Source organism: Panthera uncia, chromosome B1 (assembly GCF_023721935.1).
Source record: "Panthera uncia isolate 11264 chromosome B1, Puncia_PCG_1.0, whole genome shotgun sequence".
In the NCBI taxonomy this organism is placed as follows: Eukaryota; Metazoa; Chordata; class Mammalia; order Carnivora; family Felidae; genus Panthera; species Panthera uncia.
In genome coordinates this window covers 39,557,482-39,571,649 of record NC_064811.1, presented here as the reverse complement: position 1 = coordinate 39,571,649, position 14,168 = coordinate 39,557,482, and the positions used below count along the sequence as shown (strand labels likewise).

The window sequence follows — 14,168 nt, the reverse complement described above, 5'->3', positions numbered from 1 at the left end:
CTCCAAATGCTCTGCACCACTTCCTTTAGAGCAGCTCTGCTTTAGATGTTTTACGTGTGGGCCCTTCGGGTTAAATTTTGTTTAAAGAACAAAGTTGCTAACCCCCCCAAAAAAGTTTGCTAACTCTTTTATTGTGTTCTGCCTCTATTATAAAAAACAAACACAACACAGAAACACAAAAGGGCAGGTACTAATGTTACAACGTGCCCATCTCAAGCACATAAATGAAGCTCAGAGGAAGATGGAAATCACCAGGCGTGGCCACTGAGGCAAACATTTAGCTTCAACCGGATGCTTGTTGGACTTCAGTCAACTGTGTTTTTGATTCTAAGAGAAAAGAAAAAAAAAATTGAAGAGCATGTACAAAATGTAGATCATAGCTCAGAGGCATAAACCTATGGCGTGTCTTACTTTAGGTATGTTTTGGATGATCAGTACACAAGTTCTTCTGGTGCAAAATTTCCAGTGAAGTGGTGTCCACCGGAGGTGTTTAATTACAGCCGCTTTAGCAGCAAATCAGACGTCTGGTCATTTGGTAAGAACATGGTCTGTTTTTCCTCGGCTCTGCTCTGAAGAGGAAGTGGGTGCATCCGTGGGTGATCCTTCTCTTTCTTTTTCCAGGTGTTTTAATGTGGGAAATATTCACCGAAGGCAGAATGCCGTTTGAGAAAAACACCAACTATGAAGTGGTAACCATGGTTACTCGTGGCCACCGACTCTATAGGCCGAAGTTGGCATCCAAATACATGTACGAGATGATGCTGAGGTGTTGGCAGGAGGTAACGATTTTTTGTGTGCTTTCTTCCTGAATCCTGAAAACATGTAGGGATCTGGGCTTGGTAGATTAGTAACGTATAGTCTTCACAGCCTAGTGAGTCAGTGCACGTTTTGTATGATTCCAAACTCTAGGTGGAGAGCCAGCCCTCTCAAATCAGGTCTGAGTAATGGGAAGAAGAATGTGAAGACATGGAAGATGAAAATAAGATAATAAATGCAGGCTGCCACCCCACTCCCAAGTAGAAATCCTGTCCCAGTTGCCTGAGTTAGGGACTCAGGGAATAATCTTGGAGAAGTAGCTCTTCTTTCCGTGGACTTCTTGTACTGTTGAACTATTACTCTTTCACGAGAGAGGGCTTCTTTCTCCAAACCTCGACTTCCCCAGATCTCTTTACTCATAGTCTTTGGAAGTGTTCCTTCCCCATGTATTAAAATGCCACCTCATAGAAGAGATTAGGCACTAAAATGACTTTTGAAAGATGATATTAACTCACATATATTGTGTGCTAGGCACGATACCAAGTGTTTTAGATTTAGTTCTCAAAATAACCTTTTGAGGTACAGAGACTTTTACTGTGACCACTTTGTGGATGAGAAGACCAGGGCCCATGAAGTTGACACTTGTCCAAGGCCACTTTGCTACAGAGAGGCGGAGCCTATGCTCGTGGCCACTTACTATGATGCCTCCAAAGAGCACTGATTGGCATGGGAGTGGCCTGGGCAGGAAGGGCTGTTGGGGGTGGGAGAGGACAGCATGAGCAAAGGTAAGGTGGTGGTAATGTGTGGTGTGTGTACCTGAGGATAGAGATTGGTCTGATAGAGTAGAAAGCCCATGTGAGAGTTTTTGTGGGAAATGAAACTGGGTAGCAAGAGGGTGGGAGAGGAGAAGGGTATAGAGGGCACTGCGAATTAGCAGGACTTGATTTTGCAGGCAATAAAGAGCTCTCTTAGCTTCTTGAGTGGGAACACAAAAGCAGTGTAGGAGAAAGGTTTGTCTAGCAATAGTATATGTAGAATAGAGAAGTCCCATTTGGAGATGCCTGCATGTTCTAGTACCAGACGATCAGTATCTTGCAGTTATGTGAGTTTGAGCAGTGAGAAATTAGTTTTGGAATGGATTCTGGAACCCACAGCTTCTCTTTGATTTTTCATTGTAGAAACCGGAGGGAAGGCCTTCCTTTGAAGATTTGCTGCGCACAATAGATGAACTAGTCGAATGTGAAGAAACTTTTGGAAGATAAGTGATGGTGTGATCTGTGACTTCCAGATTCCAAAGCATGAGGAAGAAATGGCACTTTGTGGCTAACTTTTAATTTATTTAGCACTCAAATGTGTAGATTGTTTTACTTATAAAGTGGAAACACCTAAAGCATTTGCTTCTAGACCAGCCTGAGCTCTGGCACTGAACCTTTCAGATTATGGAAATGCTGCCTTAGAGATGGCGATGGAAAGCGCTCACTTTTATCCATTCCACAGGTATTTGAGTGCCTACCACGTGCTAGGTACCATGCCCAGACCCCAAGGTTTGCCCTTTTTAGGGGTGTACATGGGGCCATGTTAGCTGGTGCCAGGGAAGGTCAGGATATCTGGGAAGAGATAGGGAATTAGAGCCTTGTTCCAGCAACCCTTCTCTTTCCTTTGATGTCTATGGAAATCTGGGCCTGAGGCATTGTCTGGAATGTGGGTTCTGGAAGAATCGGGAACCCATCTTGGATAAGTACCCTTCTTTTGTTTTGAAAACCTCTGTTTTCAAGACTGCAATTAGTATTACATTAAAAATATTTGTATGCTGTATATATTGTAAATATATAATATATAAAGATATATATTTATAAGAAACATGAGTTGTCTTTTAATTAGCACGTTCAATTCTGTAACACATGAGCTTTCCTTTTTAGGACTAGGGACTGTGCCTTGCAGCTGTCAATTTCTTTTCCCCCAGGGATCAAATATTCCTTATTGAAGAGAAAAAAGTCTGGACCCTTCCGCCATTAATATTCCCTCTCCATTTAGGCAGACATGTTTGGGGGTACCTGTCTAATTTAAGCCCCTAACCAGGCCCGTGTTTGGGCTGATTGACCCTGCCCATGGTATCTATCACTAAAAGGGGTCAGGTAAAAGTTGAACTAGGGGTAATCAATCACTTTTTATGGCTTAAGAATCTGCCCCAGGACATAGATGCTGTAAGTGGAGGTGCTGGGCTCTGGGGGAGAATGATGAGAACGTGATGGTCACAACAAAGCCTGCCCCCACTGCAAGCAAGACCCAGGAGCAAGTTCAGCTTCTGGCGGAGAAACCAGGAAAAATGGAGAGAATGGTGTATCGAGCCATCTCCCAGATGGTTTTCAGGAGACCTGGTTGGACTTGGATCCCTGGATCAGTGAGATTGTCTCAGTGAGACAGTTATCTCAGTGAGATAGCCTCATGGTAGACCCTGTGACCAAGTTTGTTTGAGTGGGTTTTTGACTGTTAACAATCTCTGACTAAGACACCAGCTGAGGTGGAAACTTCATTTTCGCTCACGAGCCCAGGGAAGAGAAACAGTTTCTTATCGGCAGCAGAGGCCGTGTATTGCCCCATACATTTTTCTTGGTTTTATGGGGGTAGAAAGCTGAGAAACACCCAACACACAGGGCCCTTCTTTAAGGAGTTCTGATCACTCTGGGGACTGCCATGGCATCCCCTGTGCCACAGGTGTTGTGTGAACACAGAACTGTTGCTGGCTGTCTTGAGTAGTGCCTCCCTAAGACCCTGGGGGGCCATCTCTTTTCCTTTGGGTCTGTCCATCCACTGAGAGCTGTCCTTCCGTACCCTCCTTATAATGGAAAAAAAAAAAATGATCTTAAGTGTTGTCACTGTTTGCCACCTTCCTCCTCATCTTCCTGTTTACCTGTACCCCCGTCACAAACACATACGTACCTTTTAACTGAATTGTAGCTCATTCAAGGAGTTGACCATATTCGTTATACTCAGGTTTGAGTATGGTTTTTCTGTCTTTCTCCTTCCTTTCTCCTTCACCTTGACCCCTCCCACCCCGCCCTGTCCCTTCCCACACTTCCCTGTTCACCTGGAAGAGCTATGTTCAAAGTGCTAGATGGTGTTGAAGAAAGTGAGGACAGAGTATAGTCCTTGTGCTCATCGTTACGTATACTGTTGATGTGGAAAACAAGATGGGTAACACCTGACAACATTTGGGAACCTTTTCTTCAACAATCTTCAAAATTTTCACCGGAACTTAAAAGAAGTTTTTGTGGGGCGCCTGGGTGGCTCAGTCAGTTAAGCGTCCGACTTCGGCTCAGGTCATGATCTCGCGGTCTGTGGGTTCGAGCCCGGCGTCGGGCTCTGTGCTGACAGCTCAGAGCCTGGAGCCTGTTTCCGATTCTGTGTCTCCCTCTCTCTCTCTGACCCTCCCCCATTCATGCTCTGTCTCTCTTTGTCTCAAAAATAAATAAACGTTAAAAAAAAAAATTAAAAAAAAAAAAGTTTTTGTATAAAAGCGTAAGTAAAGCAAAAAGTGAAGTAAAAATAGAAGAATCCACCCAGAATGCTTAACGAGATCTTAATCTATAAAGCAGGAAATAGGAAAGGCAATGTGAATATGCTGTGTCTTCATTAGAATCGTTCCTTTTAGTTTTAATTCTTGGTTATATTTTCCAAGGGGATGAAGTAGAATTCCTAAGTGCATTTCTTATTGACATCATTTTTATATTTCTCAGCCATGGCTCAGTCACCTTTTAGGTACCTTATTGAATTGGCTTTCCATCCCCACAAAAAAATGAAGTTTCGTAATATGGGCCTTGAGGTGTCAGTACTGAGTGGGAGGACAGAACATTCTAGACTTTATACTTCGATACCGAGAATCTAATTCTCTTTCTACCACTGTGTCCCTTGTCCTATCTGTGCATCCATCTCCTTCTGTGTCCAGAGAAGGCAGCTTGATTTGATGCTTTTTAAGGTCTCTTACAAAAATATTGTTGACTTCTTGAAAATGTTGTTTTCTGGAATCGCCCACACAGTTGGGAATGAGGAACCCGTTGCAGCTACCCTCAGAGATCTGGATGTAGATTATTGAACTTTCGTATATAGGCCATTCGGTTGTCATTCACACACTTTTCTCTGAGGTTTTTAGAACAGGAAAATAGGTGGGGTTAACTTTGCTCGTGAGAAACATCTTGGGTGAGCTATGATTTCAGTTAAAAGATGTGTTTTTGTGACCGAACCACCGCTGAAGAACTGAATGCTGCTTTGTATACTCCCTGCAGAAGTACAACCATGATTCTTTCCACCTGTAAGTACGATGGCTTTGCAGTCATCAGCAGGGCTTGTACTGGGCGTGTTACTTATTCTCGAACTCTGGCAGACGGCATAAAGCTTGTGAAATTTGGAGGATCATGTCCCCAGATGTTGTGATGGGGTTTTGTGCGTTATTTAAATAACTATCGTAGTGATGTAACTTCAGTAAAGGTCGCTCATTGAGATTGCAAAGGGAAACCGACTACTGGCCTTAAATCTACATGCATGTATGGAAATTCAGTTTGAAAAGTGGTTTTCTTTTTTCTTTAAGTTTTTTCAATGTTTATTTATTTTTGAGACAGAGCGAGAGACAGAGAGCATGAGCAGGGGAAGGGCAAAGAGTAGAGAGGGAGACGCAGAATCTGAAGCAGGCTCCAGACTCCGAGCTGACAGCACAGCGCCCAAAGCAGGGCTCAAACCCACAAACCATGAGGTCGTGACCTGCGCCGAAGCCAGACGCTTAACTGATTGAACCACCCAGGCGCCCCTGAAAAGTGTTTGCTTTTAGAGTGATGTGTCGTGTCAAGAACTCAGAGCTGAAGACCAGGAGACCAAGTTGTAGCGTCCGGATTTGCTGCAGCTTTGCTGGGTCACCTTTGGCAACTTCTTAGGTTGGGTACCTGTCTGTAAAATGGTACCCTCCTTCTGCCCACCTCGCCACAAGATTTCATAAACAGCAGCTAAAAATAACAGGGCCTTCGTGATCTTAATTTTGGGGTTGCTTTGGAAGACTGTTGTGCATTTTGAAAATGCTTATGAATTTAGCTCCACAAGGGCCTTCTCATGCAAATAATTAAAAAGTAAGGAAGGCAAATACTATCTTTGATTTTCATTCGGAATGACTATAGAACCTAGTCTTAACAAAGCTCAGTCCTATCAGAGGAAAGCAATCAAAGAGCAGCTAATGAAGTTTTTACATCTCTGATTCTTAAGTGGCACTGGGAAAAATTGATTGATTGCAGTTTTTACATGTCATCTGTTGCAACCAGATCACCTCACAGGACCCAACCCCCGTGGGGAGAATTTGTAAAAAGTAAACGAGGCTATTCCAGTTGGGCTGACCCCAATATAACTTACCATCTTGATCCACTCCTAGACAAAACGGGGCTTGCTTGTTATCAGAAATTCACATGAACCGGAGCGAAGCAGAAAGAGCTGAGAGGCAACAATTTATGTCCCCGCCTCCCCCAACGGTAGGACAAAGATGAGCAGTGACTTAACCTTTTTATTAAAAGCTACATGAGCATCTGTTGTTCGTTTCTCCTGAGGTCAGAACTAGCGAAAAGGCTATAAATGATAACAGGAAAGATTTAGTGACATATAAAATAAATAATGCTGAGGGTTGAGACAGGATTGGGTGTTGGTGGTGCTATTTTGTGGATCATCCTGGCTGGCCTGGAAGGGCATGGATTTGACGAACGTTCACCGTCTTCCAGCTTCTGGTGACTTGTTTGATGGTAAAAATCGCCTATTTATTTCTGCCACAAACCACGTGTAGATATGGCTCTATGTGCTTCTGGGTAAAACAATAAGCATTTTCTGTTGATAAGAGGAAGCCAAGAGATGCCTCCAGGTGTGTTAATGCTAATCAAAAAATATGTGTATGTGTTTGCGAGGCCAGAGGCATTTGCCAAATATGTTTGTTGTTTTAAGAACTGTCTTAGAAGTCTGGCCTGATAGGCTGCTGTAGGGCAGGAGGAAATAATTGTAGAAGGTGAGATACTGGTCATACTGAATGGTGGGGAGAGACTGAGTGGGGTATCAGGGCACTGCTGGAGTGCAACTCATTTGGTGAAACGTAACTGGGTATTGCTAAGGTTTCTACCCACAAGCAGTGGCTCTGAGGACAGACCCAGCCTAGTAAAGTCACTTAGAGGACAAAGCCCAGGGAGAAGAGCCAAGGAGGGGTTTGAAAAAGTCAACTCTTCCCTTCCCCTCCACCTCACTTTAACCTAATTTCTCTGCCTTTCTTTTCTTCCCAACTTAGACAGTAGAAGGGAAAAATATAATGACGTATATGAGTGATTCTTAAGTCTTAGTGGGCCTGAAGTATGCACGGGATACTGTTAAAATGTAGATTTCTAGACTTACCTCCATAGTGGGATCTGGGGGTGAGTTAAGGACACTTGATTACATTGCCTTTCTGGGGCTTCTATTTTTTTTTTTTTTTTTTAATTTAAAAACCAGTTTATTTATTTTGAGAGGGAGAGAGAGAGAAAAAGTGTGAGTGGGGGAAGGGCAGAGAGAGGGAGAGAGAGAATCCCAAGCAGGTTCTATGCCGTCAACACAGAGCCCGACGCAGGGCTCCATCCCATGACCATGAGATCATGACGTGAGCCAAAACCAAGAGTAGGATGCTTAACCGACTGAGCCACCCAGGCGTAGGGCCTCTATTTTTAAAGCCCTCTCTCAAACCTTGTTGTATTCGATTTCCACACCAAACCCTATCAAGTTAATATCTTCTATCAGTACTGTTATTATAAATATGAAGATAAAGTGGGTAGCTGCATAGCCACCTCTCAGATGGCCCCCAATGGCCTCCACCTCCTGGCATTCACACCCCTGTGCAATCTCTCTCCTTGAGTCTGAATTGGACCCAGTAACTCACTTCTCATGAGCAGAATATGATAAAAGCAGTAGTGTTATCTCTGAGATTAGGTTGTAAAAAGACTGGGGCTTCTGACTTAGGGCGCTCGGGTTCTTTGTCTCTTGGATTACCGGCTGCGATGCCGTGAGCATTCTCAGGTGGCCAATGGAGAATCCCTATCATGAGGCACTAACGCACCAAGGCCTGCCGACAGCCGTGGAAGTGAACATGGAAGCGGATCAACGCAACCTGACGACACTTTCATGAGCTTCGCGAACTTGTTGACCTCTAGCTGCAGGCACCCAGCTGAGCTGTGCCTGGACTCCCGCCCCACAGAAGCTGTGAGACTCTGTCACAATAATGATGACTGCATCCGCCATTTGTAGCGCTGCCCGGGAGGCTTGTTGTTCCTCAGCGAAGCCCACCTGGCCGGCACCACCTGTGCACTTCCTGCCCACCGAGGGTCAGTGGACGCGGCTTCCAGCACACCGTCAGCCCTGCCAGCAGGTCTTGTGGCCACACACTTTGCGTCACAAGCTGGCTCAATGTCTTGGGTGTGATCTTTGTGAGCTCGTCATGAATTTTGAGGTCACAGACCTCAGTCTTCTCGGAAACACTGCTCTGAGACCTGGCGGCAGAGAGGAATGGTGTGCAAGGTGACTGCCCTGTCCCACTCACCAAAGCTCATTACTGGGAAGAAATCAGCATTCCTGCGTAGAGCAAACAATGGCTTCAGGAATGTCTGGTGCCTGGGGGTGCGCCCTGGCCAGGGCTGTGATGGGCAGTCTTCAGGGAGCCTGTGTTCCCTCACAGCATCCTTTACTCCCCGGATACCATCTCCCCTGGTGCCCAGTACCCCATCCAGCTACTCAGGCTTCTAGAACCTCTTCACCCCTTCCCCACAGCTGGCATCCCTTCAGGCTCCAGCCAGGCCAAGCGCCATTTTTGTCCTCCACCAAATTTATCAGTTTCCTGTCACATGAGCTAGATACCTGTTAGTATCTATTAGTTAGATATCTGTTAGGGGCCAACGCATCCCCTAAAGTTGTTATTTCACTTAGTTTAAGGTAAGACCAAGATGATGTCAAAAAACCAGTTTGGGATTTATCACGGTTGTTTACTTCTTTTGTCAATCCATTCAAAAAGACCGACCTCTCTGGTGGCTACCATTTCTTAGATGCATGGACATTTTACCATCAAGAGGAAACACACACTGGAGTGTTCTCGTAGCATTCCTCTCAGAAGGAGTATCTTTTTAATATCAAAAGAAGGCATATACACAAAACGATAAGTTAACACCTCAAATATATAAAGAGCATAAACTCAGAATAAAGGATAGCTTTCTAAATTGAATACACATTTCTGTGAAAAATCAGTGCGTTACTTCTTCCCTCCCTCTCTGCCTCCCTTCCTCATTCGGGTCTGTCTGTCCTTCCCTCTTTCCCTCTGTACCCCCTTCCTTCTCCTTCTCTTACCCTCATTGGTGAGAGCCTTTTCTGATGCCCGATCAGAGGTCGAATTTCATGCTAAAGAAAAGCTAGCTATGTGTCGCACCTCCCAGATAACATCCGTTAAGTCAGTTACAACGTGCCTGTCTTCAAAAGGCCCTTAAGAAATAGATCTAGTGGCAGGAATTTATGATAGTCATGAGGGTATTTGGCTTTTCTGGGAATTTCTGGAAAAAATTAGGCATATCTTGTAGTGAGTGCAGAGACTCACTAATCAATCCATCACCCAAGTTTTCAGGGTTTGCCTCCACACCCTTCAGCTGCACATACAGCTGGCGCCAGAATTCCTTGCCTTAAAACCACAACCTGGAATGGGTGAGTTGGGAGATCAGCCTGGTCTTTGGTTCAAGGCAGCTCTTGAAACGAAGCCAGTTACTCATGTTTTCAAGTACACGTCAGCAGCCCTCTGCCAGTTATTATGACCAAATTCAGAAGGAATGAATTTCACCTGAGGCTCTGATTCAAAATGAAACACTGATATCAGAAATGCCAGGGGATGATTGTGAGGTTATGCTGATGTAAACCTCAAAACAGGAGAAAAGGAGGGAAGGGCACCAGCTTTGCTTCCCAGACAGCTGGGGCCACCGCTTTTCACCTGACAAGTGTTTGTGTGCAGGAAGGTGGCCTCAGAGGTGCTCCGAGAAGTGGTGCTTCTTACATTCACTCCCTTCCAGTGCCCCCTGGGGAAACCTGTTCCCCCGCAGCCCTGCTGTGGCCACCCACATGCGTCTGGGGGCTCCAGGCGCCTTGCGAGGGTGACAGAAAGGGGAGAAGGCGTTCCCAGGGAAGAACATGAACACCAAATAAAAATGAGAGGTTCAACCTTCCCCCTGAGAGACGTGCCATGGCTAAAGGTCACGGAGATTACGCTGGGATACGGTGCCTTTTTCCTGATTTGCTGGTGCCTGATATATAATTAAAGATACTTGCTGGGGAATAAGAAGCAGGTGAAAAGATCAGCCTGGGAGAGGAAGCTCCTTCCTGAGATAATCCTCAACCCTGCCAGCAGGCAAATAGTCATGGCCCATCTCTGGGGCATTTTAAGTCTCTCTGGCAAAGGCCTTTGACATGCACGAGCTTCTGCCTAAGCTGGGAATTTTCCAAAGGCACGGGAGAACTTTCTCTCTGCAGGTTAATCAGAGAATATATAGTTTCTATAATCACAGAATGCAAGTGGGAGCGACTCACCATCTGTTCACCCGCTGGAAGACCTGTAATGCTGTAAACTGAAAATGACCACAAATCTCATCATCATTGATATCTGCTTTGGAGGGAATCAGTATTTCAATCCATAAATAAAGATGCCTGGTGTCTGGGGAAGTCACGCCAAACAAGGGAACACCAGCAGACTGCTGCTCGGCGATCACAATTTGTTTTTCATTTGCGCAACAATTATTTCTCGGGCAGTGGCGCCAGGCAGAAGGGATGGAACCCTAAACAAGCCGGAAACGGGCCTGCCTGCCTGTGGCTTCTCTTCAGGGGAGAAGAAAAACTTTATTACACTTGAGGCAGTGGTGGCATAGGTCGTACCTTTTTTTGAAGGTAATTGTCTTTGCTATTGACTCAGGGAAAATAAGTATCTTTGAAAATACTTCCTCCTAAATCCCAGTCTGCGGGAGACATCAAAGGTAACCCAGGGGGTATTGTCGGGTTTATAATCCACTCTGCTGGCATGTAGTCCTTCAAGTGAGTAGCAGAAGGCCTTTTCCTAGTGTCCAGATATCTTTCCTGCCTGCTAACTGATACCGGAATTCCTCTGGAAAAGGTATTTGAATTTAAGGTATTATGATAGGTACTTTTATGGGTCAACTTGGCTGGGTCATGTTGCCCAGATGTTTGGTTAAATATTATTCTGGATATTTCTGTGAAGGTGTTTGGGGGATGAGGATTTAAATCAAGATTTAAATCGGTGGCCTTTGGGGTACCTGGATGGCTCAGTCGGTTAAGCCACCAACTGTGTCCTACTAAGTCTGACTTTGGCTCAGGTCATGATCTCACAGTTCGTGAGTTCAAGTCCCATGTCAGGCTCTGTGTTGACAGCCCAGAGCACGGAACCTGCTTTGGAGATTCTGTGTCTCCCTCTCCCTCTGCCCCTCCCCTGCTCATGCTCTCTCTCTCTCTCTTAAAAGGAAATAAATGTTTTTTAAAAAAAATTTAAACACAATAAATCAGTGATCTTTGAGTAAAACAGATTACTGTCCACAATGCAGGTGAGCTTTATCTAATCAGTTGAAGTCCATTCTGCCAGCAGACTGCCTTTGGACTTGAACACAGCTCTTCTCTGAGTTTCCAGCCTGCCAGCCCACCCCATTAGATTTTGGACATGCCAGTCCCCACAGTCATGTGAACCAATTCCTTAAAAATTAATCTGTCTGTTCACCTTAATATAGGCGGAATGCTTACAAATAAGGAAATGCCTTTGAAAGAAGCATTGCAAAAAAAAAAGGGGGGGGCGTGCCTGGGTGGCTCAGTTGGTTAAGTGTCTGACTTCAGCTCAGGTCATGATCCCATGAACCCCACGTCGGGCTCTGTGCTGACAGCTCGGAGCCTGGAGACTGCTTTGGATTCTGTATCTCCCTCTCCCTCTGCCCCTCCCTCGCTCACACTCTGTCTCTCTCAAAAATAAATAAACATTAAAAAAAAAGCACTGCAGTACTACATGTTTACTATTATATCCGTTTATTACATCATTTATACCAAAAATAAGTTTCAGAGCCTCTCCTGAGAGCTGTCTTGATAATAGGGAGAGAACCCCTTAGAGCCCGGAATGGAGGGAACATTTGCCTTTGAGTCAGGAGTAGAGAATGGGCTTAGGACAAGGGACTTGGGGGACTGAAGATCAGGTTTGCTTGCTTGGCTTTATTCCCCTGTTTTGTCTTCAGAGGGAGAATCACATCTGCTTACGTCTGTTTACCTTAGACATAGTCTGTGAGTACCTAGAAAATACTTGCTGAGTTAGTTCTAGGGAACTGGGTGAGGGAGAAAGTTGGGAATAGAAATGAGTAACTGTTTTATGTTCTCGGTGCTTCACCTCTGCTATCGTATTTAATCTCATCCATAACGATAGTCTTGTTTTGCTCCTGGACTCTGAGCCAAACTCTCTAGGCTCAAATGCTGACTCAGTGGCTTTTTAATTCTGTGGCTTTGGACAAATGACTGAACCTCTCTGTTAGTGTTTTTACTCTGTAAAATGGGGTACTAACAGGACCTATTTCAATGTTTAGGGAGTAAGTTAGTATAGTAAGATGTTAGTAGAGTGTCTGTTACCAGTAAGGGCTGTGTCAGTAGGAGGGGGGAACTGCCTTTCCTAGAAGATAGGTTTCATTTCTGTATTTTCCAGATAAGGCTGCTGAATGTCCAGAATCTCATTGTTGCCACAAGAAAACGGAGCCGTGGTTCGACTGCAGGCTGGTCTGACACTAAAACCTTCCCAACCCCCATATGTCGTCCTAATATGGGTAAAGCATTTGAACACCAGAGAGATTTTAACTATTTCATTTAGCATCTCATGCATTTACGCTTGATTTTGGACACGTGACTTCTTTTTTTTTAATGCATCTGGAACAGAAGGTTAGATTTACGACCTACAAATACTAGCCGAAGGTCCGGAAGCTTTTCTTCAACTTTGCTGTTCTACTTATTCAAAAGGTTGTGGTCAACCTAGCTTTCTGTGCAGCCAACATTGAGGTGTGAGATATCACGCAGTAGAACAAATTACAGAAAAGTAGAGCCCAGGTGTATTGTGAGGGTGTAGGTATGGGTGAGGCCCATTTATTGAGTTCTCGCTGTGTGCCAGGCACCGACACTGGGTGCTCTGAAGAAGACAACAAGGTGCAAAACACAGTCCCTGAAATTGAAGAGTTTACAACGTAGCGCAGTGGTTCTCAAAATCAAGTGATTTTGTGTCTCCCGGTGGCGGGCGGGTGGGTGAGGAGGGATATCTGACAATGCCTGGAAGGTTTTTGGTTTTCCTGACCCAGAAGGGGAGATGTATGTGAAGGGGTGAGGGGTTTCTGCTGACCCCTAGTGCACAGACGTGCGGCTAAAAATGTCCTACAATGCACAGGACAGTGCCCCCATCCCCCCAAGAATCACCCAATCTAAAATGTCAGTTGTGGTATGACAGAGAAACCCTTTGAGAGATGGAGCCTACACAAAGGTTGTCGTGCACACGGCCATCTAACATGGTGCCCAGTTACGAGCCATGAGGCGGGACAGATCCCTTGTGCTCTGGGAGCCCGGAGGACCACCGGATGGGGGTGGATTGCAGTGGAAGTCCTTCTCAGGCTGGAGGCAGAAATGTTCAGGATGTTTGTGACATCAGAGCAAGTGGAGGAAGCCGGTGTAATACGAGTGGTGAACCTGGAGAGTTGGCATGGAGTTGGCCAAGTTATGGAAGGCAATGAACAGAGGGAGGGGATAATCTTGATGCCATCTGTGGCTGAGAGCCTTTTTAGGAGCTGAGGATGGAGAGCAGTTGGCTGAGATGGACTTTTAGGGAAATGAACTTTGAGGATGGACTGAAGGAGAGAACAGAGGCAGGGACGTGGGCCAGTTCATTGGATCACTGAGCGAACACGGTCCCCAGAGGTTGAGAGCAGAGACTCTGGAGTCGCTCTGCCCGCGTTCCAATCCTGGCTCTCAACTTAAAGGCCCTCTGACTCCCAGCAGGGAGGACCCCCTCTGTGGTTCAGATTCTTCAGCTGTGAAGTGGCACCTACTTCATAGGGTGGTTGTGAGGAATACGGGAGTTATTGTAGGCATATAGGTGTGGGCTGATGAGGGCTTGGACTATATTGGTAGCAAGGGAAATAAGCAGTAAAAAGCTAAACAATTTGAACAGATTAATGGCAGATTGGATACAAAGGATAGGGTTCAGGAAGAATCCAAGATGTCTGTGGTGGAATCATACACAGACAAGGAAAAATTAGAGAGGGGAACCGATAGGATAGTTTTCTTTCTTTCTTTCTTTCTTTCTTTCTTTCTTTCTTTCTTTCTTTCTT

The 14,168-nt window shown here is 45.2% G+C and overlaps 2 protein-coding genes across 2 annotated transcripts in view; both read left to right on the top strand.

The window, feature by feature from the left end:
• Positions 1–2,273, top strand: part of TEC (tec protein tyrosine kinase) — a 124,655-nt gene extending 122,382 nt beyond the window's left edge. Inside the window, exons 16-18 of the mRNA XM_049632013.1 lie at positions 417–535; positions 622–779; positions 1,935–2,273. Coding sequence (XP_049487970.1) covers positions 417–535; positions 622–779; positions 1,935–2,018 — 361 coding nt within the window. The 3' untranslated portion in view covers positions 2,019–2,273. The remainder of the gene's footprint in view (positions 1–416; positions 536–621; positions 780–1,934) is intronic.
• A 2,062-nt stretch (positions 2,274–4,335) lies between these two features.
• The window catches only part of TXK (TXK tyrosine kinase), a 61,838-nt gene continuing 52,005 nt past the window's right edge, over positions 4,336–14,168 (top strand). The window contains exon 1 of the mRNA XM_049632016.1: positions 4,336–5,065. Within this exon, the coding sequence (XP_049487973.1) occupies positions 4,978–5,065 (88 nt within the window). The 5' untranslated portion in view covers positions 4,336–4,977. The remainder of the gene's footprint in view (positions 5,066–14,168) is intronic.